A 27,342-nucleotide genomic window follows, 5' to 3' on the forward strand; every position below is an offset into this window, starting at 1 on the left:
AATTCCAATGCCTGACCACTGTTTCAGTAAAATTCTTTTCCTAATATCAAATCTAAACTTTCCCTGATGCAACTTAAGGTCCTTTCCTCTCATCCTTTTATTTGAGACATGGCAGAAGAGACCAACTCCAGCCTCACTACAACATCTTTTCAATCTCTTTCAGACTAAAGACCCCCCAGTTCTCTCAGCTGTTCCTCACAGCACTTGTGCTCCAGACCCTTCACGACCCTCACTGCCCTTCTCTGGACTTGCTCCAGCACCTCAGTGTCTTCTTTGAAATGAGGGGCCCCAAACTGAACACAGGATTCAAGGTCTGACCACCAGTGCTGAGTACAGGGGGAAAATCACTGCCCTGGTCCTGCTGGCCACAGTATTCCTGATAGAGGCCAGGATGCCATTGGTTTTCTTGGCCACCTGGGCACACTGATGGCTCACATTCAGCTGTCTGTCAACCAGCACTCTCAGGTCCCTTCCTGCTGAGCAGCTCTCAAGTCACTCCTCCCCAAGCCTGTAGTGCTGCATGGGATGTATAAATGGTTATATGCCATTGTATAAATTCTGGGGAGGGATGATGGTACAGAAACAGATATAAATGCTTAGTGTGACCAGAGACAGGTCTTGGCATCTCCTTTTTCAGCTACAAACTTATCCAAATTGTGCCTGAGATAATCAGCACTATCTGCTGCTATGCCATCTATCTGCTGCCAGTACATCCACAGCCTGTGGAAAGGAACTGAGATTAACAACCTCACACACAAGTTTAGCCTATTTCATAGACCTTCTAGCACTTAGACATAGCCTGTGAAGACTGAGAAGCATGAAGGCACTGGCTATGACATTGCCTACATAGCCTCAGTGTGGTTCTTCATGTGTGTGTAGTATGGCACACACATGCTCATTCCATGCCTGTCTAAGGCCACTCACAAGATGGGCATATTCAAGAGTTGCTCTTTTCCAAACATGTCCATACACAATTCCAAAGTTTCACAATAAATAAAATGGCAGATTTTAAGGATGACCTGGAAGGCAGCAGAACCCTTGAAACAGAGCACTGGGACAGTGTTTATACTTCCAGGTTTGCCAGCACCATGGTGGCTTACTTTCAGCAAGATGCTGAGCATCCTCATCCCTCATTTCCCCATTCATGATATATGCAGAATAATATCAGCTTTCTTAGTAAAGCATTTGAGATAGATATACCAGTAAAAAAAGAATATGTAATAGGCAGGTCTGTCTTTTGAGAGACAGGAGTTTCACATCTCACACAATTCTCCCTTCTCAGTGGAAAGACTGAAAAAAAATCTACACCTTTCTGTTTAAAAAAATCTAAACATTCCTAATCCAGGATCACACCTGGAACTATTTATTACCAAGATCTGATCCTATGATGGGATTAGTTCAGCCTCAGTGTTACAGTAACTCCACTGTGGTTTCACTCGTAACAGGGAATAAAAATACATACTTCTGGAGTTATGTTTCATATTAGATGGTGAGCATATTTGTATGAGCCCTCATTTTCTCATTCAGCTTCAGAGGATCCCATTACAGAGTTTTGTATGGTTATTTTCTACTTCTGCATTGGGTCAAGCTTTCCCCAGGGTACACTTCTAATTCATGGTCTTCTACATTATTATTACCCTTTTGACCTAAATGATTAGCCAAAGTTTGAGGCCCTGAGGGCTGTTTCTATTAGGAGGCGAAAATTATGAAGTCAAGCATCTTTTAGGCATATTTAGTTAAACAAACACCTCGAAAATCACCCACCCCCAATTTTACTCCTGTTTCCTTCAATGCAGGAGATATACAACAACAACAAAAAAAACTTGCCTACCATTCTTAAAGCCTTTTCAACCAGCACTGAGACCTTTGTGGGACTGCCACAGTGACTATATAATTCTTTTTTATTTTCACATTTTCTTCCTCCTTTGAGTCTTCTGGTGTGCTTTTCCTCCTGCTTTTTTCTTTCTTTTGCTTTTGCCCTACTCTTCCAGACATATCCAATTTCCACTGAGATTAATTTAATATCCAGTCATACCCTTCTGCCATTTAATTCAAGTGCCTGAGCATCCTCGCTTTTGCTTTTTTTTGCAGAGGTGAAATGTGCTAGAGTTTAGGGTGGAGGCTGCTACTGTTTGAGCTGCTGCTAGCATGAACTTACCTGTTCCTTAGAGGAAGGATGTGGCATTCACCAAGTTCCATGGTACTTTACAAGTTCACATTTCTGGAATGCTGGGAGACCCTTCTGATTTGCTTACATACTCCACTCGTCTGGCTCCAGAGTCTGCAGCCAAACCAACACTTCTGCTGGCTGTACCAGAGCAGTGAGTGATGGCAGTAGTCCTGTCCTCCCCCAGCCTTCACTCCCTCACTGCTTGTAGGATAAACAGCTGTGATAGCTCAAAGAATAGTGTGGTAGAGGGTCAGGAATGCAAAGTTAGGAGTGGGGGAAAGGCAGGATGGTGCTTTTGGCAGTGGTGTCAGCACACCTCGCTTGAAGCATTCATCAAACAAGTCTCATCCATTGAAATCTCCGTGAGCTCTGAGCAAGCAGAAATGCTTGTAAAGTGGATGCCAGTAGCTGCCAGTTCTAATCTGAGAATGGTATGGAAAAGCTATGAATTTTTTAATTATGGCAGTTATGTAGAGTAGCATAAGTGTCTCAATGCTTTCTACCTGTCATATTTAAATATCTATCCAAAATGAATTAAAGAACATAACAAGAAACATGCTCATGGTGAGTTCTAACTGACACAAGGGGGTTTTGGTATTTCTTAGCCCTAACAGCTGAAACACTTCAAAATTTTAAGAATGTAGGAACCTCCAAGGGACCACTGTGAAAGGTAAGTGCAATTTACAGTGACTCGCCCGACATTCGCAATGGTGTTTGTGGCACAGAATCCACATCCTCACCTCCCCACCCATCTGATCCCAGTGCTTTCTCACAATGGGAGTCCAACTATTACCTTGGGGATAGAAAGGGGGAAACCTTGTGTGAGCAAGCTGTAAATATAGCTATAGAAAAGCACATCAGAGAATGCCCTCCTATTATTTCCTCTTGCAGATACACATTTTGAAATAAAATTCCAGCATCCGTTCTTGAGGCAATACATGCAGCATTCTCTACACTGCCCAAGCAGTTGTGCTATACCTATAACCCCAATCTAATAACACAAATATTAAAGCGGAAAAAGCTTGCATAAAATCTATATTACCACATTAATCTCAAAAGGACATTTGGCTAATATAAAATTCAGCATCATCTTCATTGATGGTTCAGGGAAATAAAGTTGTAATAAATTGCCGCAAGGCAAAGTACTAATGATTGAATGAGGCTATGCAATTAAGATGTAAGTTTTTTAATCACCTTTGAGGTTAAACATAGAAGAATTATGAGTAAAAGGGCAATTAAATGCCAGAACTTTCAATCTCAGGTCTCCTCATCAAAGATTCAGTTACCTAAATTGTTTTCCACTATTTCAGAGGAAGAGATAGGTGTAACAATATTTCATGCCCCACAAGAGGAAGTAAAGAATACTCTTTCAAACAAAAGCATTAGCAGGCTATCAAAATCTTAACAAGGAAAAATAAACTAATCAAGATTGATCTCCAGGGCTCTCAAGTTCCCGAATTCCTAAATGTTAACATTAGGTTATAAAAGGGAAAAGTAGCGCAAAATGTAGCCATTATCATCTTCATATCACATCCTCCAGTAATATATATCTTAATGAAATGTGAGTTTCATGAGCAGTGCATTTGATATTTCTGTATCTGTAACTTTTTATATCATTTCACATACTCAGTTTAAAAATACTTTCCTTCTGAAATGGTATAAGATTTATTTTTGAAGAGAAAAATGGATCCACTTCTGCTCTGATCCTGCAGATGCTTATATATCTGACTGTCTTTGAGTAAAACTGTTCAAATTTAAGTACTCCAGACTGTCAAGCCAATTTAAGTTTTCTTCAAGGGACACATGGCAAATCCTTATACTTAGTGACTGAAAAATTAACTAGCTGCAATCTACAGTTATTTATTAAAGTTATGGGAACATGCTATGCATAGTATTGAAAATAGCAACCTTTTTCTACATTTCCAGGAGCAATTTAATAGCCTGACTTGTTTTGTGAGGTTCTGTGCCCCTATCTCTAGAATAAAAAGAAAAATAAAAAAAGGGGGAAAATGAAATCTTAGCAAAGAGGTTTCTCGCCCAAGATCAGTAATATTTCTATCTTCACTATAAGAATTAAACTACTGTATTTTTATAATATAAACAAATAAAGAACACATGCAATTTTCCCTTGGGCAGAATGAAAAAGGGAGAAAAGAAAAGAAAGAAGCACATTTGACAGATGCGAGTCACTTACTACATGATAAACTGTTAGAAGGCGTATCTATTTCAAAATAACTAAATAAATTCAAAATTCACACCAGTTTGTTGCAAGAACTCACTGTTTTTATTTTAGACTAGGAATGTGTTATTTTGCTCTAACTTAAAATAGCCATACACAATCCTCCTTTAAAAAATACCACACTGAAAAATGTTTCTTTAAGATACACATGACAAAACTGACTGACTCAGTGATTGAAGCAAAACCAAAGTATCCCTAATTAAAAACTTACCTCCAAAGCAGACAGAAGAGTTTAGGAAGATGGGGGGGGAAAAGTATATTAAAATGTGGTGCTTTTTACATTATGCAAAATGTATGTCTTTATCTTCTCTTCATTTACACCTCTAACCCTGTAGCAAATCAATTGCAGCTGTACTGTACAACTTTCACTGTGCATTGGTTTGAGTAATTATTGTTATTTACTACTGCCATTTTCATCAGGTAAAAAGCCAGCTCTCTGACTTTCAATAAACTTACAAGTCTCTTCCCAGAGCTGTTTACAACAGTATTTCCAGCTTAACATTTCTGAGATATGTAGGCAGCTTTCCTGACACATGGAAAAGAGTGCGAATTACTGGAGTATTCAGCATCATAAAACACAGTCACTGATATAAAAGCTGAAAATGTGCATACCAGCTTTTTATTGTTCGTTTACAGCCCAATTCAAGTTTATGAATAAAGTCTCATTAAAAGTTGAATTATTGCATATTGGGCACGCTGGCATTATAATAACACTAAACCAAAAACCAGAATCAATGTAATTTCTCTTGACTCTATGCAATAGAGCTTCTCTCTGTACATCTGTAATTTTTAAAAATTCCTCCTGCTTCTACAACAACCTACTGCTAATTTTCTTCAATTTTCTGCTCCACTAACTTAAAAGTCATTTCCTTAAGAAAACAGATGACAGACAACCTGAGTGACTGATTATATTGTGCCATCACTTTGTTTTTTTTTCTGAGGCCTTGGTTTAAGAGGATGGATGTTAGTGTAAATGACAGAAAGGGGAGCTTCGCATAGGATTTCACTTCTGTTCAAAGACAAGCTAATGCAGCCTTGCTGAGGTGCAATCAACTTGACAAATGGATGCTGTGCAGCCCTGTGCCTCCCACTGAAACCTGAGAGTCTGATTTACACAATATTCCCCCTGTAAACGGAGGGAAGCCCAAATTCCAATCAGACTTAACGCTGCTCGGCTGTATAATGGGTTGATCTGATAATTCCTCCCATATAATGAAATCTGATAATAGTGGGAAAAAATACATCAGAGAGAATGGAATACATTAATGAACTTGTAAAAATACACTTAAGTCTTAACAGATTTAATAAACAGAGGAAGGATGGCTCAAACCGGGAGTCTTCATATGTGGTCAGCAGTTCTCGGGTTTAACAATGAAGCTGACTGAAAATACAGAGTTTCTATTTACAATTGACTACATTCACCACACCTTTTTTCAGATGGTCAGGAAATGAAAAAAAAAAAAAAAAAGCATTTAAATATCAAAGTAAGCTTTGTAATATGTTTACATGTCTTGCCTTGTTCTATTTCCCCTTCAAACTAAATTAATTCTGTGATACAAGCTGTTTTCTCAGGGAAATGTGAGTCAGATAGAAATGTTTTCCTACATGAAAAACAGCGTTTCATTTACTGACTGGAAAGAATAGGAAACATTTGCTTTTAGACTTTTAAGATTTTTCTGATTTGAAAAACAAAGACAATTCCATTTCAAAACACTTTTCACACAAGTTCGACAGCTGGCACAAAAATTAACTGAATATTTACATAGAAAAATGTGACAGAAATGTCTATTAAAATCAGTACTTTTTCTGTATCATAATAAACTAGTCTGGTTGTCATTGTTCTCTACAAATAAATATTTTGCCTTAGCAGCTACAATTGCAACCAGAAGCTGTTCTCACACATCTACAAGTTGAGTAGTGCAGGATTTTTAGGGTTTTATTTACTTTGCTGTTGTCACAAATAAAAGAAAAAAAGAAAAAAACTTATGCAAACATTTCATGCTGAAGTGAATGGATTTCAACAGCTGCTGATTTGGTGACATCGAGAACCCCAGTGGAGATGTCCTGCTGAATTAACGTCTTGGAAATGTTAAAAAGAAACTTCAAACAGCCCTTGTTTAGCAGGCGGTCGAGGCTCGCTCTCGGTGGGGATCATGTGAAGACTAGCAGAGCAGTCACTCAGTCATGAATCAGGCTTGTCAATAGTTGCCTATTTTCTCAACAGGTGTCTCAATCACACACCATAATCCTCCCCCCATAGGCTTCTGTTTAACAGAAATGGCTCTGGCACAGGATGCTGCTTTTCCGTATATGAGACATATATTGACTTCTTTCTTAGCAGCTCCCTCCTCCAGCCTCTGCTGAGCTTTGTGCTTGGTATAAACATGTCTCTCTCGCCTGTGTGAGCCAGCAGGGAAAGAACGAGGACTGTAACACAGGAGCAAGGAAGCTTTTAATCCTTTGTTATTGCTGCAGATGAGCATGGCAAACACCAAACCATCACTCGCTGTTTTGTCAGATAATTATGAAGTCCTGTTATGGTGAGGTGCCCTTTGTGAATCCCAAGTGCAATAATGGACTTGGTACTCAGAAAAGGCATCACTGACACAAAATATCTTATGCTAGTTAAAATTGTAGCGAAATGCTTCATAATAAGTAAACAAAAAAAAAATTAAAGTTTAAATTAAAAACCAAGGAAACCACTTTCAAGCAGGTATTTTTAATATAACTAACTTTCAATCATTACTCTTTGCAGCAATTTTTGTAATTTAATTAATTTTCTGAAGTTTTGAAATCATGCTTTTATAGGATAATTTTCCTTTTATATGACACATACACTCAGGCAACTACAGAAGTAAATCAAGTCCTATGGGTCCCAGATGTCAGAATCCCGAACAAGTGCAAGTATTCACATAAAATTTTAAATTACATACAGTTTTTACCCTATTAAAAAGTGTTTATATCTATGCTTACCCCTATGCTCTTTGAGTTACATCAGTATTAAACAAAACAATAAAGAGATTTAAAGAAACTTGGCTTGGCTTTTCTGTGAAAAAGCAACAAACCAGTAAATATTCTGCAATTCATCCTAAGCTTGCACAGATCATTTAATTTCTAATGTATCACAAAACTGCTCTGGGCTTCCTGTCACTACCTTCGTTTTCCAACTTCACCTATTATATGTACACAAAAGGCTGATGAGATAAAGCAATTTTCTGTATTTCTAGGCCAGTCTATTCCTGTATCAATGGAAGAAGTGTGCTTGCAAAATAATGTGGGCTGGTTAGTAGCAGCATGCTTCACTTTTATAGTAACAACTCCTGCAGAAACTACAGCTTCTACATGACTTGAAAATTAAGCATAAAAGAAGATTTAAAAAAAAAAATCAGCTTTATGTAATGTTTTGAGATCATAAGCTCCCTTGTATCAGACTTCACTAAAATGTCCCATAAGGAAGGTAAACTCTCCAACTGTAAGACTGTATGCAACTTAGTAATTTTGAAATAACTTTGAAATGCACGTCAAATGAAGTTAGACAGTGAAACTGCTGTAGTTTGATCATTCCAGCTGTATGTCAAAATTCTTCCACATTGTTGGATAACATGAAAGTGCAGCACCAGTTTCTGTCACCCTCAATTTAAAAACTTTTGATATACTACCTCTGAGCATGGAGATGTTTAAATACTATCTCTAACATCAGTAAACTGCATGTACCACCTGCACCATGACTTGAATTACTGAAACACAACACTACACAATTAAGGAGATCTTCTCAGATTTCAGCAGAAAAAACATTGTCCTGGAGAAATTTATAGCAAAGGAAAATATTTAAAATGTATTTCAAACGTGAAATATAATTTGATTGTGCATATGGTGTGTACTTCATACTGCAAACACCACAGTGACAAGGTATTTTAAGATGTTGATAGAAACTTATAGTCTGGGCCAGGTCTTGAAAATGCTATGTAAGTGAGTAACCTTACATACAAGTTGCTCCTGTGAATTAACTTTAACTACTCACAGAAGTGCTTTGTAATGACATAGAAATTTTTGCAATTTCTGTCAGAATGAATATAAAATACATGCACTACTTCCTATGTAGAGAGACAGCAGGTCAATATATTCTTTTTTTTTTTTGCTCTGAGGAAATTTGGAAGAACTGTGTTCCTAATCATAGCCGTAATTTTATTATATTCAACACTGTAGAAGTATTTTGACATAGTACTGGATTAATAAATTGTTCTCAACATCACTGTTCAGATGGATGCTGCTTCCTGCACATTTGTAGGAAAATCTGCATTTCTAAAGATTTCTTTTCACTGCAATTTTTGACACTACATAAGGATATTATGCAAAGAGTGTGCCAGATGATTATTTAGAGAACACAAATACATTCTCTGTAAATGCAACCTTTAATGGCATTACTTAGAAAACTTACTGGGCACTGATTGATTGATTCTGAATGGGAGCCCAGCCCCATACAAACCACATTCATCAAAAGTATCCACCTTGTTAACATTTTGAACTTTACTTTCAGTACCTAAGGAATGGAATTCATTAAATAATCAAATTTAGGGGAAATTGACTCTTATTTTTCATTTATAAAGACTTACTTTCAACACAGATAAGACATTCTTGCTGTACTCTCTGCTTTCTCCCAAGCAGAGAATAAGAATTGATAAAAAGGGAATAAACCCCTAACACTGACATGTAAGCATTATAAAATGGAACTCGCAAGGGTTAATCCACAATGATGCAAGTTCCATCTCATTCAGATGCAGATAATTTATTCCAGAAAAAGACAACATTAAAAAATTGATATCAAAAGTAAGACAATGGGTACAACAGCAAATGCTTAGGCACATGGTCCAAATAACATCAAGAAACAGGAAAGTGTTATTACCAGTAGAGATACCATTGATATACTAGAACTTGACCACACTTAGCTCTAAGCCCTAAAGTTTAAAAGCTTTATTGAAAGATTCAATGTTTTCTGGAAAAAATAAGGCAAGGATGTAAAATCTTCCTTGTATTTTAAGACTGAAGAAGCTTAAGTTATCCTGCTTCTGAGATAAGGTGTGGGTAACCTGACAGTCCATCTGCAATACCTACAATAAGAGAGATTTGCTGGGAGATGTCTTAAGAGTATCAGAGACAAAACCAGGATCTTGTAAAAGGTAGAGGAAGATGAGATTAGAATAAAGCTGCACAACTTCGCCCCAGAGTAGAGAGGAGTAAGAGTGATAGAATTGTTTGGGTTTTTTTTCTGCTGCCAGACAAGGACTGGAATGGAAACCTCAGATACATACTCTGAAACACTGGCTTTAGCGAGTTTCCAGAGCCAATGCACTACACCAGCTACTCACAGTCCAACTCATAACTTGAAAAGACATTCTGACTTCTTAATATAACAGAAACCAAAGCATGGCACCTGGTTATGCCATTTTTAGCTAGCAACTTGGCTTGTTTACCTCCTAATTTCTACTTGAAATGAAGAACATACAAGTTCATAACATACAGCCTAGAATCTTGTTCCATCTGATAAAGACCATCCCCTTAAAAACTGCACTCATGATCAAACCATCAGTCAAACACCAGTCTTTGATACTCTGGGCTGCTGCTCTCTCAGTTGTGAATGATTTGTGATCTGGAACAAGGTTTTAGAAGGGAGGTCTAAGAGAGAAGTAAAGGCATTACTCAAAACAAGACACTGCTCTTCAAAATACAACCCAGCCACATATCTGTTCTCAGGACAAAGGCCATGAATTCCTGTGATTTCAACAATGAGCCTTTACTTTTCTATGCTTCTCACCACCTTTTTTTCTACAACTATGAACAAATTTTTCCCATTCAGTCACTCTTGTCCAGCTGGAGGCAATGGGCACGCAAGGGCCAGCTACAATGTTTTGTAAAACAAAACAGAAAGAGCAAAAGGGAGTTCAAAATACAAATTACTCACTCTGTTATAAAAATCATGAGACAGCTGGAAACTGCAGCTTTCACACACTCCGGGCTTTAAAAAAACAGTTATAGGAACATCAGTTCTAAACATGACTGTGTTCAGAGATGTGGTGGTTTAGTCTCGAGCACTTAGAAAAGAGCCCAGCCAAAACAAAGATGGGATCCTAAACCCAGATGATGTAGCTGCATTTAGTGAAATACTAAATCCTCAGATCAACCTCCACTCACACCAGTTGCACTTGCATTTTTGACTCTGTACCTTGCACAGACCAGTCATGGTAATCTAATGGAACACCTCATATGTAGACCTACATGAATATGGAAATGTCTACAGGATCAGGACATTTGACCAGAATTGCTTAATGAACTACTGGTTTAAAAGCTGTGTGTGCTATTTTTTTATGAATAATGAGGCATAAAGTTTCTCAAATCAGAAGTTCAGAATTAGAGGGTATATTTGAAATGAAGCCTTTAATTTTTTACTCATAAGGCCTTGATTTGCACTTTAGGCTTTGCATCACAGTCTGTATTATTTTTAAAGCCTCGTGATTAACCTCTAACTTTATTGAAACTGTTCAGATGAGTGCTACTACACTGTTAGACAGAGCACTGTCCTTAGGCTGCTGAGGGAACACATCTTGCCTAAATAACTCAGCGAGTGATGATAACCTTTGAAACAACTTCTGGCAGGCTGTTAATCAGACTTTTTCATACTTTCTCATGCTTTCTTTAATTAAAAAAATCTTTCAGGCAAATAATACACTCTCCTTTTTTTAAAATTTTTCACATCACTTTAAAAAGTTTTTTTTTTTATTTAATCAAAAGTCTCTGGTACCTTTTAATCAGTTCGGTTTTTTGTCTAAAGCTGAAAGTTTATTGAAAAATAGCAGTTTACTCCTTATTGCTTTTCTCACTGTCATGATCAGAAACTAGATATCCCTTAAGATTTTCCATAATTTTATCAAGTTCTATCCTTCCTGTTTTTTCAACTGGTTTCAGTACAGTTCCCTTCACTCTGCTGCTTATTTTGACACATTTCCCAAGTTTTACTCTAACCCAGTGCTTGTTATATTGCTCCGTGTTCTGGAGGCTATTGAGATATGAAGCGCTCTTGGCATGTTATTCTAAAAGGCATATCTTGTACACAGAAAATAATCTGCTTCTGAAGTTAACACTTAGCTTGCTACTTTTCCTTCCAGATTATATGAAGTATAACTGTGACATTTTATTTGGTCACTGGCTTAATGCAAGTTATTTGGGGCTTTGACAGGTAAATAAAATCCTGCTGTTTACTCATGACTTGCCAACACTGTTAGGATAGGAAGATGTATGTCTAAACATATTAAAACACAGATTCATAAGGCAGATGCAATACGACTGGTATGACCTAAAAAGTCAAAGTGTATATATATAAGTGTATATATATCTTAGCGTAGTCATTTCTCTAGATGAAGAACTAAGACATATTGCACTGAAAAGGACTGTGTTGAGGGGTAAGTGTGGACATCCACTGCCACGCTGCCCAACTGACTCTTTGAGAAACTGCTTTGCTCCTAAAACGTGAGTCATGAACTTCCCTCAAAAGTAAAGTTACTTTCACCAAAGCAGCTCCAGCCATATTAAAGCTATAAGCTTTTGATTTTCTCTTTCATATTTCATTACAACTCTGTTAAAGCATTAGTTATAGAGCAGAACTGAGAGCCCAAACAATTTCTTTAAAAGTTTCTTTAAAATCCCAAATACTCTGCTGAATGTTGGTCTTGTACCACTTAACACTCAGAAACACTTCGACCCAAAGAGTGAACAAAGCCATCAAAAATAGGAAGGATTCACCCAAGATCTTTATTTTTCAGGACATTATACATACTTCTTTTATTCTGATTAAAAGTTGCAGCAAAACAAATTATTTGAGAGAAGAGTAGGAACTTTGACCCCTTCCATTTACATTTGTCTCAGGTGTTACCTTTTCTAAATGCAAAATAATTTATTTGGAAGTATAGCTTTCCCTTTTATATGAAAAAAATAATATATATTGTCCAAAACACAATTTCCTTACACTCTACTAAACACAGACGGGGATGGCTAGAGGCTACAAATCTTTAGGTTCTCCACTGATGCATAAACTAAACAAAAAAGACAACCTTACTTGTTTCAGAAAGCTTTATTAGAATAGGAATCTTTGAAGACAAATACAAAAGATTCTAATATGTTTAGATTTTATAATGTAAACAACTAATTTAATGCATCACTAACAATATACAATACTCGCCATCTTGCAACATGAATGCAAGGAAGAAACTGATGTAATCTGTGAGATATTTCAAAATAATTAATTTGAGAATAAAAAAAGAACTTTTATTGTGTAAACTCTCCTTGTTTGCCTTTTTTAAAAGATCAGAAAACTGAAGCACTTGAACCTTTGTTAAACGAAGGTAACAAGCAATCTTTTGAACTGGCCTCTAAATTAAGAACATGTAATTGCCTGAGAAAGGGTATTTGATCAAAAGGGTTTTAAGTGTTACTTATCAGGAGAGTTCCAAAACCCTCAAGATCCAGTTTATTTAAATGAGGGCCAAGAAACTTTCAAATGATCTTAAAGTAGTTTGACATGTCTAAATTTTGTCTTTGCCAGCATGTTAGACTTCCTTGCTAGCATTTTCGTTCTGTAAGGGCAAATGGGGTTTTAAGCACTTCTGGATCAAGCCAATGCTTGATGCCTCCTTTTAATTTCCTTAACTGCCTCTCAAACCCACACCTTCATGCTTAACTCTTTTGCAGCTTATCAAATTATGGCAAACATTCCTTTACCCTTTTTTTCCTATTATTTTCCTCACAAGCATGGATAGACAAATAATGACCAACAAAAATATTTAAAAGTTCTATAGAATGAGCCATTACTTTGTATTTAATTTGAAAAAATGATCCTGTTTTGTGGCATTCCAAAATCAAGGCCAAGGTTCCACAGTATTATCTGCACTGATGAACTGAGGCACCCTGGGAAGCCCCACTCACAGGCACAAAGGTTCAAGTATGCCCAGCTCCCCACTAAATGACTGATAGTGTATTATTATCCCATTTCGCATAAGTAACAATGGAGTATTGAATCAAACATGACAACATAAAAATCTCCTCAATTCATAATTTCATACACCATGCTGTGCTAGAAAAAAACTACCCCAATTATTCAAAGCAATACTGAAGTAGGAAATATTTAGGAGGGAATATGAAATAAGACTGACTTGGTGAACAGCCCAGTGTTTTGAAGAAATGTCTAAACAGGCGTTCTATGGCTTCACAAAGCATCTAAAATCCTTCCATTACTGGGATAAGCCTTGTAGCCAGTATCAGCAAAAGGTGTTATTTTTAGGCATGGTGGGTACAGGGGCTGCTCAGAGCTCCACTGCTATCAGCGTAAGAGACTTGAGGCTTTGGCACTTGTCTTACTTTATCTACAACCAATACAAGAGATTCAGCAACAGCAGCTGCCAAAATGTCCTTTATGAATCCATGCCATGCAACCAAATTTTAAATATCCTGAAACAAATGTAAAGCTCTTTTTACAGACAGCTGAGGAGCTGAATGCTGAAGTAAGATCTTGTTTTGTATGCAGGTTATGCTTAGAAGAAATACACAAAGGAGGAAGACAGACTTTCCAGGTACTGCAGGGAAACACAGTGACTCCATCTGAACATGTCCTACTGCCTTAAATTGCCTTTGTAGCCTGACCTGGCAGCCTCAGCTCTGGTCCATGTGGCAACTTCCACCCAGGAGGAGCACGTGGCTGGAGGTTTGAACAATGCCGCCACCAGCTGGATACCTACCCCAGGCTGGGATGGGGCTGGCTGTAGGGCAAAGCAAGCATACGAAACAGCTACATATTGGAAAAAGCAGTTTTGCTTTGGCCAAATCTGCTCCCAGACTCAGGACATATATTCTGCATTTTAAACTGTAAATTCCTTTAGAAATTATAAGCTATCTGTTGTAGTTTTTTTAACTTTGTCCACTTGTGGTGAAAACTGAAGGGCAAGATTCACTTGATGGTCAATACTGGACTGTGAAAAATCATCGCTTAAGACTCTCTAACTCCCAGGAGGATAAGAATCTTTCTATTCATTATTCAGATCAAAAGGTTAATATCAAATGAGAATTCCACCTAACTTTTCTGCTCATGCAGCTCTGTTGAGCAAACTGTTCACTGAGTCAAAAACAGGACTGCTCTGTGGTTACCACTTTGTGCTCCTGGGGCTGCCCAGCTGTGCCTCTCTGTAGCATAACAAGGGTTCCTAAAGAGGGTTCATGGTTCTGTGGGGACAAGCATGGAATAAAACTTACATCTTCTGCATCTTGCGTGAGAGTGTGAACCCCTGAGCTTATTGGTAAAATAGTTCATCATCTTTCCCACCGGTTTTGTAAATCTCAGCCATTTTCTTAGTTTCACTACAAATGCCCAAGTACAAAATTAATTATTTTTTTTGGCTAGAAGCATTTTTTTATTTTGGACCAATTTGAACTGGTGGGATTTTTTTTTTTTTCAGGGGATAAAGGATGAGAGAGGAGATTTTGGACTGTAAAATCAATTATTTGTACAGCCGTAAGGATCTGTGGAAAATTTAAGTCTCACAGTCTCTCTAATGATGGGAAAGAGTAAGAATGAATATGAAGAAAAATTGATTAAATTTAAAGTTGAACTTAAAGAGTTCACTACTTTGGTTTTGCTTGATACCTCCATTCTAGTGTTTATTATCTCAAGTCCTGGATCCTTGAGAGAGTGAATTACTTGGAAGCAGTCTTACATTTAGCATATGTAAAGGATCTTGCTGGAATGAAGCATTAGTATTGGAACAAAGGAAGCCTGTAAGGGCTATGAAATGGAGGACACAAGTACATACAGAGCTTCTGGGGATACAGAAACTCCTGCATCAAGTAAGAACTCTACACATTTGATGCTTTGAAGAGAAGGTTGGTTGGTGACTCCTTCCTGTCTCAAACAGTGGTATGTTCTGACCCAATGATCTTAGAAACCCAGTGTGACTACAAAAAACCCGTACAGGTAATGAGTTTGGAAGCAGACAGAGGGACTTGGATTTTATCTTAAATGAGCTATAGGAAAGAGTATAAACACCTTTTTTCCCTTGAGATGTCTGACACTTTCCATCAGGGCATCAGCAACAAGTATGCCAAAAAGGGAAGTGAACTCTTTTTCTCAGGTAAACCATTAGTCATCAAGCCAGGGTAAGTCTTCAGCTCTTTCTTGGTGGGGTATTTAAAAAACCTCCAAGGAAGAAAGCATAGATGTCTAGGAACTGAGTTTAATCATAGTGCTCCTCAATATTGCTCCACAGCTTTATTGTGCTCATACTTACAAAATTACCTGTTGCTAATTACTAATTACTTATGATTCCTGACCTCATTTATTTCCCCTTAAGTCTATTGTCAGAACATTTATTATGAGATTTTGGCTTCTTGAAATGAATCCTTGAAATGAAGGGGTGTAGGATGTCAAATTTAGCTTCTGCTTGCACTGTGTAGATCAAGGCGTTGTATGATAATTGTGCAAACCAAAAACTATGACATTTCATTTGTGCTAGATGCATGCATAATGCCAGCCGTGGGATATTATTTCAAGAGAAGTGGAAAAATTAGGTGGCAAACAGAATTTTGGCAAAAGCATAGTTCTTCAGATGCCACATGTGCAAATCATTATTTTGTCTTGTAGAATGGTTAAGGAAATGTAATTTGAAATGCCAATTATATAATTAGGGTGTTAAGCAACATCACTGAATGACAAGTGATTAAACACAAATGAACAGACAGACATAGCATTACTTTGAGCAGTGTGTGGAAAATGCCACAGAACAACTCTAGCTAGCACTGGGTGGGCAACAAAGTTCAGTGTATATATTGCTAATGTCTTTATCTAAAACGAAGGTGCCTACCAAAGCTGGCCTTTGACTGAGTGTTAGTTTTAATTCATAACTTTGAAAGGTTTTACCAGCCCTAGAAATTAAAATGGATAAAACTATTAAAATTAAAATGCTGCCTGTCAGGAGTTAAAATGAAAAATCTAGATCTTTGTCAATCCCAACTGCAAGACAAGTTACTTCGGGGTAGGTCTCCTTTCACTTCATTTTTGCCTCTGTCTCTGTTACTTTCATCTAGTAGGTGTATGCCTATCCATTTTTAGCTGTTGAGTAGGAGAAGAACCTACCTCTGTTGTCTTCCCCCTGTTTTTCCCTGACAGGGAAAAATCTGTGAGATTTCTTGATAATACAAGTGGGCTGAATCTCCTGCTGAAGTGTGACAGGGCAGTAAACTGACATTTTTAGCTTTTTCAAACTTCTCCAATACCTTTCCCTTTTAAGCTTCTTCCCTTTCCTAACAGCCACAGCAGTAAGAAAATTCAAGATTTTTACATTCCACCATTGTCCAACTGAGCCTAAAGTAACGGCAAAACAACCAAACCAGAAACAGATTGCAAACTTAGGATAGCGAACAGCTGGCCTGTGGTCCATGGAAGGTTGGCTCACTGTATGTTGTTAATGCTTTTCTTTCCATTTCCACATGTTACACTGCACTGAAAGCTTTCTAAGGTATTTTAATGCAAGTAACTACAAAGGGTGTAGTTCCAAAATAGCTAAACTTCTGCAGGTCAGGGCTGCTACAGCCCTGCTCTCCTTGTGCCATTCCTGATCTCCTATTTGTGCCAGGTCATGCTACTGCAGAGTGAACAGCTTTAAGGGTACTAAAGAATACAAACATTTCTACAAGAAATTAACTTCTCTGTACAGTTAATTTTTGCCTCACCCCTTTTAAATGACATCTTATGAGGTTGGTAAGCTGAGCCAATAGCTTGCTGCTGTGGAAAGGGATGGCTCCCTCTCCTCTCGGGTGGGCAGTCCTGATGTCTCCCTTGTTTCAGCACTGGCATTCATCTAAGCCCCAGTGGATCAGTTCGACTCAGATGGAGATGAAATAAACAGGAAAGAACAACCAAGGCAGATTGTCTCCCCTTGAAGATACTCAACAGCTGCCACGACAGGGCTGTTCTAGATGGCCTTGCTTGAGCAGGGGTCTTGGACCAGGTGAATTCCAGGGGTCCCTTCCCACATTAACTGTTGTGTGATCCTTTTTTCTCTTTTTTTCCAACAGCGGAAGACAGTCCCAAAAACATACACTGTCTTTGTTTGTCATTAGTTATGAGTAACATGCCAAGCATGTAAGATAGGCAGAGACTGCAACAGTGGCATTTCATACCCTGCTGACATTGCTGTGTAAACAAACGTGTATACACAGAGCACTGAAAAGTCCTATTATGCATCTTCAGCAAGAAGCAGTCACATTGGGAATCTACTCAGGAAGCCCTGAATGAGAGGACTGAAAGAGCCTGGCAAGGAGATAGGCATGCCTTGGTTTGCATTTTTTTCCCATTCAGCAGTTAATTAGTAACCCACTTTTTGAAAATTAAAGATTACACTTCCTGAACAAATACAAGCATTTGATCTTGTGCTCATCAAGGAAAACTTTAGCAGCTGCCAGGGAAAAGCAAATGTTCTGTCACGTACATCCAGACTGACATAATGCAAAACAGAAGATGAAGAGTATGGAGAGAATGCACCAATACCTCCACACACAGTCGTGGGGAGCACAACAGATGAGTAAAAATATCAAATAGCAGACAACAATCCAGTGAGCCTAACTAAAACCTGATGGGATGACTCCTTACTGCAGCATCAACCTAAGAGACTGAAGAGTGAAATGTGGTGCTATATATCCAACGTAGTCTAAATTTCTGTCCTACAGGAACTGGGTCTTTTGGAGCATTGGGCACTCAGCTGTGGTCATGCTTCACCCACCCCTGAAGATTACAGAGCTGTCAAGAAAAGGGCAGCAATCAGTGAGACCCCTCCCTTGAAGGAAAAGGAGACATAGCTGTGTGAGATGTTTTCATAAGATCAGGTAGAAGTCCTGATGCTGAAGGGGCTGTAATGGAGTAGCCAAACTTTGGGAAAACTGCTAGAAAATTTTTACTTATTAAAACTAAAGTTTTATCAATTTATTGAAGAAGCCACCCTGAAGAAATGATAACTGCATTTACAATAAGTAAAGTAGAAATGAGCTGACAAGTGAAGCATATAACGTCACCCAAGGCAAAAAAAAAAAAAAAAAAACCAGATACATGTATTTTAAAAAAAAAACCTTGACATTTTTTCATTTTTTGACCATGACCAGGACAAAAAAAACCCCACTGTGAAGTAAGTCTCAACATCTAGAAAATCCTAATTCCTCGTCAAAAGAAAAAAAAATAAAATAAAAAAATAGGGAATTAATGTAGTGTCCAGTAAATCACCTGGTTTTCCAGCCTGGAAAGGTATCTTCACAAAAACCACAACTCCATTTATCTTTTCTGGTTACAGCACTGGACTAATTCTTATCCCCCATATACTCACTGACTACACCTTTAGTTATTTTGGCTTTTGTAAATTCCTTAGATGCTGCCTCCTGAACATGCTCTACAAGCAATTCTTAGACCATAACAGAGATGTGGAGCTTCATACATGTGATGCTTTTGCTGTTACAGTGTAAAGTTCTTTTCAAACCTTAATGCTCCAAGCACCTTCCCTTGAGCTTGTCACCCATCTCTTGTTCCTTGAGAATTATTCCAGCCCTTCCTGTATTGAAATGCCATCAGGAGCTGCTCACATTTGGGCATCCCCAGTCTCTGTTAACCCTGCCCAGAAATGCCTGTTTGCAGGCCAGCAGTGATGGTTTGATACAGACCATATTTCAGCTGCCTGCCAAGCTTTTCATCAATGATTTCTGAAGCTGCTGAGTGTGGCATCTTCCTTTCAGTACATCCACCCCCCTTGGGCTCTCTGATCAAGTCTATCTTATCAGAAGCTCTTCCACTCCTACACTTTCTGCCCCTGCTCATTCTCTTTCCAGCTATTTTTATACTTGAAAATAAAAGTGTTATTAGTGATAGATTAAATGTAACATTAAACGATTCGTATCTTCTTGCAAAATAAAAGTATTCTATTCTGTGCATTGCAAAGTGCAGAAGAGTTCTAAATATACAGTCCAATATATAACATGATAGCATTAAGAAAGCAAGGAATAAAAATATAGGTATAAAATGTTCATTGATATCACTTTAACAGCACAATTGGGTGAAGTAAACAGCTAAACTCAGTAATAAACAAATGGACAGTACTGCCAGCTCCAAAAACATGCATATGGTTAAAACCTCCAAAATCATAAAAAAGTCACAATTAAATCATTAAAGCAGTGAGACTTTAAGAAAATTCACTTCTCTTTGATCTGCCTCCTGAAATTCAAGTAGAGAACTGGTCACTCCTCAACGAACATTAAGTTACTTGGAGTTAAAAATTCACTTGTACAGGCAGGGTACTCCATGGCAAGCATTCAAAATCTCAAAATGGGCCCAAGCTGTTCTTTCTCATCACTAGCACTGACTTTTAAATATTTTTATTTAAAATGAATGTTCATACTTTCAATTTGCCTGCTGTTCAGTAAGCCTTAAGAATGCACCCAAGATGCTTATTCTATTCACAGCTATGACAACCACAGGAGTGTGATACCCGTAAGTACTCAGTCACCCAGAGCTGTAACATACAGAAAAACAATTATTATAAAGCCACTAAAGATGGTAACATTGCAAGTTTCTAAAATACACATGTAAACATGGAAACTGAATTTGACATTGGCTTGTACAAGGCATAGCAGAAGTGTGTCACTTCTTAGATTGAAACTATGTCACAGGCTGTCTTGTTTGGCATAGGACATCAAACTTAACCTAGCTACCATTATAGTGAATCCAGTGATATTTGTTAAGCACAGTACACCTATAACAACTTTAAGGTATTGACTAGAGTCCTCCAGGGAAAACATAAATCTCCATTTCCTTCAATTGCTAGCATTGCATCTTCTAATTTACAGTTCTTAGTGTGCTTGCACTCAAGAATTCAATAAATTTTTCATGTGTCATAGTTCACTAAAACTGGAAGATATTTATTTGTAGCAGTACTAAGAAATTCAGGTTTCAGTACTTTGAGATGCAGCAGTGCAGAAGATATATATTTTAGGTGGGTTTTTTTCATCATCCCTTCCGCTTAGCTCTAACTTTCTCTTTTTTTTCCACTTCTGTGGCCTTCAGACATTCACTACCCCATTTCCCTGCACTTTCTTCATTTTCTGCTTCATTCCAACTATTTTTGTTTATATAACCTCCTGTGTATAAATTTTTCCTCTTCTGTTTCCTACTTTTCATATCTTGAATTTTCTCAGTGACACAAGTAAAAAGTTATCTGGACTTCCTTTCTGTTACTTTAAATCACCCACTTTCAATTCATTCCCCAGCTTTACAATATGTGCCTGAAGTCCATCATAAGTCCTGAGAACAGGTTGACTCCAGTCCCACAGCAATGTAAAAATACCAGCTTTTGCTACCATTAAGGAAAAACTCAGCTTTTATTGAGAAAATCAATACAAAGTGGGGACCATTTTAACTAATAGCTGCTTGTAGCTAAATTTTGCTGAAAAAAAAACTTTCCAAAGAATAGTTGCTGTTAAGGAAAGAGAATTTTAGAGTTATAGTCAGATAATAGGAAACAGAAAAAATAGAAACAAATCATTAAGGACAAAAAAAAAAAATAATGAACCCCATTAAATTTTTATAAAAGAGGCTGGCATACCTGAATGCAAAACCCAGCAAATAATGTGGCAGGATAGACTGCAGTGGTGCTTTAGGAATGTTTCCCATTTTTTCTTTTTGTCAAAAGAAAAATGAAAGATCAGCAATTGCTTCCACAATGCTGCTTCATGACCAAATGAGATATGCCTTGTCAATCAGGAATTAGAAATACACACTAATTAGTGTACCAGTACGATATGTTTATATTAATCTAAAATTGCTCAGATGAAGTATGTGGGGAAAATATTTGAACTCATTAAAATCACAAGCTAAACCAATCTAAAGAATGAAAACTCCCTACAGAGTACAGGAAAAGAGCAAGAGACTTGAAAAACTGCAGTGTCGAGTCCTGACATATTTGAAACAGCCAGATAATGTACTTATGTATGATTGTAACCACTTTGGTATCTGCTGGGTAGCAAATCTCCCACTGGATATGAGTAGGGAGACACATTGCAAAAGACAAGTGAAATGTAAAATGTATTCTATAGTGCTGGAGATGCCATTGCAACATAGTTTGCTTTTTATTTCTTTTTCATTTTTTTTTTTAATCAGCTGCCACATACCACATTACTATGGCTCTTCTGCCACAATATAGTGACAAATCTGTATATAGCTTTTTTGTTAGATACTCTCACACAACACTTTTCACCCCTTTTCCCCCAAAATATTCCAGAGTCTCATTCCTAAAGTATTCCATTAAAAACCGCTAGAAATTATAGAATCAGTATTTTAAAACAAATGTGAGAAAAATATCTTCATAAGCACAGAAGCCGACAGTTCCTGGTGTCAAACTATGCCAGGCCTCACAACTGAGGCAGAAATCACCATCCCTCCTCTGAAATCACAGGCTTCCAGGGGATCAGCCCATTCTAATAGACATAAAATACTACAGACATGATTTAAAAGTAACAGAGTACAAAAGTTAAAGAAGAATTTATAAAATTCAAGCTTTACAGCATACAGTTATCTTGCACTTATTCAATTTGACACTTTAAAATGAAGTTCAGTTTGACAAAGGTGCAGCATTTCTGTCTCCTATTTTTAAAAGAACAATAACAATCAAATCAGCCTACTGTGAGTAAAATTGTAGGAAACAAGGAAAAGCATACCAGGCATGCAGGAACAACAGAGAAGTGGGATATTTTCATTAATAGCCCTAATTTTGTCACTAATTTCTTAATTCCAGTGCCTGACAAACACTTGACCTGCTAATAATTATTTTTCTCTTATTTATTCAGGTGATGGAAAATGATGCTTTAATCTGGTCCTGCTACCCCCTTATCAAACACAACCCATCAATAGCATCCCTCTTCCCCAGAAAATGAAATTCCTTTGACAGTTAGGAAAGGCATGAGCAGAAATCTGTGCATTGTATCCAGTGAGTGGATCTATTTTGTGAGCCACTGGTTGGCATTTGGCTTTCAGATGGTTATTTTCTTTTGCTCTTGGCTCAGATGAAATTTTTGCACAAGTGATGTGGGTTCAGTAACACAACAACCACCCCAGCATGCAATAACAAAACATTTTTCTTTCCATTTTAAGAACCCTGTGGAAAATTACATAACTAAAACCAATTATGAACATTTTTTAAACTTCAAATTGAAACAAGATGAGGAAATTCCAGCTCCATAACGGCCCAAATAAATTTAATTCTACCTATCTGTGAATGTCCTCTGACACAATCTTTATCTGTTTGATTTTGTGCAAATTGTTTTTCTTCTCAGAAGAATCTCCTGTTTGGAGCACTAAATGGGTTCATTTGGGATGAAACTAATGCTGCACATAACCTGGAATTTCCTAATTTCTGGGTGCTTGACTTTGCAGGCTCAATACAACACTTTCATTTAGAGGTCTTAAATATATAATTATTCAGATGGCTTAAATGTGCTTTTTGCTTACAGAGTCTTTTTTCTGTTTACATATCATGCTCTAGCCTAAATAAATGCTAAGACAAAGGCCAAGCTGGCTGTTAGCCCAGAATGTAGTTGTTACCAAATTGACATGGACCACCTTAAATTCATTGAAATGTCTAAATATCGTATTTGTGTTATAACTATATTTTAAAAGCCTATCTTTACTGAAAGAAAAATGGAGCAGCTTTAGAGCAGTATAAACAAGTTGCTGGATGAAATGAGAATTGAATGTCAAAGTATGGTCTGACTTAACACAGCTCTCCATTACTGTAAAACACCAAACACTTAAGGGCAGGAAGTATCCTCATGTTACCATGTAAATAACTAATGGGCTTAGTTTATGTTAACAACTAACTTAGGAACTTTCAATAAAAAAACCCACCAAACAAAAACATGGCTAAGAATGTCCGAAACTTTTCCCCAAAAGTAACTAATTCTGCTAATTCTTAAGGCAGCTTTCCCTTTTTTTTTCTTAGAGAATCTTGCATAGAGTATGATAAAATGTACAGCGAATGTGAACACAGCACCATTTAAAGATGACCTGCAAAGACAAGTAAATATAGTAGTTTTTTTCTAGTCTGCTGAAGATATGAAGGGTGCAAGGATTGGTTTAATGTTTTCTTCTACTTGTTTCATTTTTGCTTTTAATGTTTTCAGAGTATCAAAGTCTTGTCTTGCTTTTATACATAAGAGTGCTGGGGGACAGGACAACAAGAATGGAAGTCCCCCCCAGTGCCCATCTGAAGCAACAGGGTGATAAATGATTACCCCAGAGCCTTCTCTTTTTTTCTGGCTTTTTGCCAGAAGCTTGAATTAAATGTTTTAGTAACAGCCAAACAAAATGGGAGTTTTACGCAGTCTTATTAGAAATGCCTTTCCCCTCTCAAATGCCAGTTTCTTGTGACAGATGATGGCAAGAGATGATGGCTTCATCTCTCTGTTTTTCCAACTACTCATAATCTTCATACTCATAAACAAAAATAGGATAGACAAGACCTGATACACACATAAAAGCAATCAGAACCTTTGCAGAAACCTTACATCCGACTTTAAAACTAAAGCAAGCTCTTCAGGTTTTCCTAATACGTCTTAAAAATAATTGTAAAAGGCAATATAGTTTTTCTCCTTTTCATTTCACTCTTTAGATCTAATCAGTATTTTAGTAGGGCAAGAGAGGCAAATCCCTGTGACAAGCACATGCCATATGAAAAGCACAAGATGTGTTGAAATTTTAAATTTACTAATGCGGACATTGTGGCCTTACCAGATATTAATAAAATTACAAGAGTGTGGGGTGAAGGTATTATACCTGGTCATGGCTGGCTTCAATGGAGCTTCCGATACCTTGGAAAGTCATCTGCACAGGAGACAGTGTCAAACAGGTCATACACTCTTTGCCATTTTGTCTATCACTGTAGTGTACCTATAACAGAATAACATACGTAATCTGCTAAACACCAGGTTTGTACAAGGGAGTCATGCTAAAATACTGTCCCTTTTCAACAAGCTTGCAAGAAGAATTCCAGACATTTACATTGAATTCATCTTTAATATCAAAAAAAGGAGTGTGTAAAATAGTCTAGATAGTCACATGCTGAACTGGGGCCCAATTTTCCATGATATGCCTGCTGCACAATTTTTGAAGTGCTGAATTCTTCAGATTCTGACATTTTTCAGACTGAATTCAAGATGTTGTATCTATATAAGTATCTAGCTTCAAGTTAAAGTTTCCAATCTACATGTCATTTTTAACAGCATATTGTAGCTTAGTTATATAAACACCCAAGTAAATCATTACAACCTCCAAAAACTTGCCAATAGTAGTTTAAATTTTTCTATTGTTATTTCATTTCTAGTAAAATCCACTAACTCTTTTGACATTACTATTATGGTACATATTTCAATTAAATCAAAATGACAGATAAAATGAAGAAATCATATTCTTCTTCAGATGTCTAGGCTATCCTTTTCGAAAAGTAACACATTCCCTATGGACATCAAGATGTACATGTTGAACCTGAACTTGCATGAAATACAGAGGAGGATAATGCTTATAACTTGGATTATTCTCTTTGCCTTAAGGTTCTCTTCAGATAGTATTTAAAGCCCCGAAAGAAAGGATGGATTTTAACATGATGAAGCAAAATGAAATTAAATGTTGTGTTTCATTATTAAAACAGGTTGTCACTCATGCTGAATTGTTGAAATGTTACAGTTCTCTGCATAGCTCCTGACTTCTAGACAGGCAGATCAAGCACTTTGTTCTACAGGAGAGGTGGAATTTAGTTTACGGTGGTAATTTACACTGACTATGTGACCCCTGTCAGAATTGGAAAGAGAGATCAGCTCTGCTGGAGACAGACCTTTTATGTTAGTATCTATTTACAGCTGTATAGCTCTCAGGCAAAAGGTACATGGCAAAGCCTCATCCTAACTTTTAGGCTACAGAATAAATCCTAAATTTCTGAAGACAACTAGGAACTACATTAGGTCTATTCCTGTGGAAACAGTTTAGTGACAACATGACAATTGTAAACCGTGTACTAAATCCCCTGTGCCTAACTCTTCTCTGCTACAGGTGCAAGCTGGGAATACCTCAACTGAAGTAAAACCAGTGCAAAACTGGTTGTGTAAGAGAAAAACCAAGTCAGTGCTATATTTCAGAATTACATTACTGACAACACACTGAAACAGTTTTGCCGTGGCCAAAAGTAAGATACAGAATGCAGAAGTCTTGTACTGTGTATAGAAATTTCTGATTTCATTCTTAAAGCTTTCTGGATTATTCCTGTCTCTCTTCCTCTCAACCCCCACAGTATGTGCCTACTAAATTGCTTGTGGCTCTCTGCCAAAAAAGCCATACTACTTACTTAGAAACCACAAGAGGCCCCTTCACATATACAATGGTTTAACTTTGATTAATTGAAAGAGGTATGAAGGTATAAAATTTGGCTGGCAAATATAAACTGAAGTCCTTTAAATGTCAGGGACTACTGTTATGACAAAGGCTTATCAAGCTTCCACAACGAGTTGCAAAGTAGATTTTCTGCTGAGTAGGTGTTGTGGGAACGCAATGTGAGAAATGGGGCAGCAAAGATCAAGAGGATGTTCTGTGCTGCAAATATGACATTGCAAAAGGAGCAAAGTCTGGTGACCAAGAAAAGCACATATGTAGAAATGGGAAAACAGCATTTTCTGAACTGTACATCGTGTTTGTAGGCTTTGTTTTAGTCAGAATAAAATGAATATACAATTCACTACTGTCCCCTGGAATAAAGAATGACTAACAAGCTGAAAGAACAGGAGATAGCCAGAGGAAAAACTATTCATATTTCATGACACTACTATCTGCAATAGCAGATTTGTGCAGTCAGGAGAAGCATTCAGACTTCTACATTTGGCATGCGTATGTGCAATTTCCCAGTAATCCTGTTTTGTTATTTATCAGTCCAGTTGCTACATTCTCAAACGACATTACTCCTTTCCCCTTCGAGTTTTATCTACGAGCCAAAATTTGGGGCTTTTTAATTTACCTATTAGAGCAGAAGGTCCAAAATAGGCACTCAGAAAGAAATAATAGTAGTCAAATAATTATCAAATAGTTCAAAGAGCAGCAGACACTTCTTGGGTTTTGGCCAGCAGCATGTTCCAAATATTTCAGTTTATATGTCCATGCTATTATTACTAAGTGTGGGAAGAATCTGAATGTCTATAAACTCTTTCAAGAATATATCCTTTAAGGCAGAGCACAGCAAATACCTGAGTCAGTCAGTATCTGTGATCAAGGAGTGATGACTGAAGGCTGGCCAAATGCTCTGATGGTGATTACTAAGCCATTATTGGGATCTATGATGACAAAAATAACACTTTCCTAAGTTCCCCTGTGCCTTAAAGAGTCAGGAGTGCTTAACTACAGCCCATCTCACCATACCTCTGTTAGGCAGGTAAGGACACTTTGTGGACAGACTTTAAATGACTCATCCAAGCTGCACTGGACTGACTGGCAGTGCTGGAACTATAGTCCATCATTAAGGTGTCTGGCCTAACCACAGTTGGCCATTTTCTCTTTCCATATGTTATGGAGGTAAAAACAAAAGAGTTATGAAACTAATTAGTCTCTATGTCCAAGACCTAATTTCCCAGCTTCACTTTTTATAATTAAGGGATACTCACAGATTAGCTCAGTGCATTTAAGGATTAAACAGCAATGAAAGTTCATTCATTAAAATTAGGAATGGTTTATTTAGACAACATATAAGCAGAGATTTGATGGAAAAGAACTAGGATCTGGTTAGAAAACAATGACCAGAATATAGATGTCTCTAGCAAGAGTTGTGCAAGTTTT

The 27,342-nt window shown here is 37.3% G+C and overlaps 1 protein-coding gene across 2 annotated transcripts in view; it reads right to left on the bottom strand.

The window, feature by feature from the left end:
• The window catches only part of STAU2 (staufen double-stranded RNA binding protein 2), a 149,951-nt gene that overhangs the window by 35,490 nt on the left and 87,119 nt on the right, over positions 1 to 27,342 (bottom strand). The window contains exon 12 of one of the 2 annotated variants that reach the window (XM_062489596.1): positions 24,307 to 24,420. The exons of the other annotated variant lie outside the window; for it this stretch is intronic. Within the exon in view, the coding sequence (XP_062345580.1) occupies positions 24,307 to 24,420 (114 nt within the window). The remainder of the gene's footprint in view (positions 1 to 24,306; positions 24,421 to 27,342) is intronic. 2 annotated transcript variants of the gene reach the window in all.

The sequence above is a fragment of the Cinclus cinclus genome, chromosome 1 (assembly GCF_963662255.1).
Source record: "Cinclus cinclus chromosome 1, bCinCin1.1, whole genome shotgun sequence".
Classification (NCBI taxonomy): Eukaryota; Metazoa; Chordata; class Aves; order Passeriformes; family Cinclidae; genus Cinclus; species Cinclus cinclus.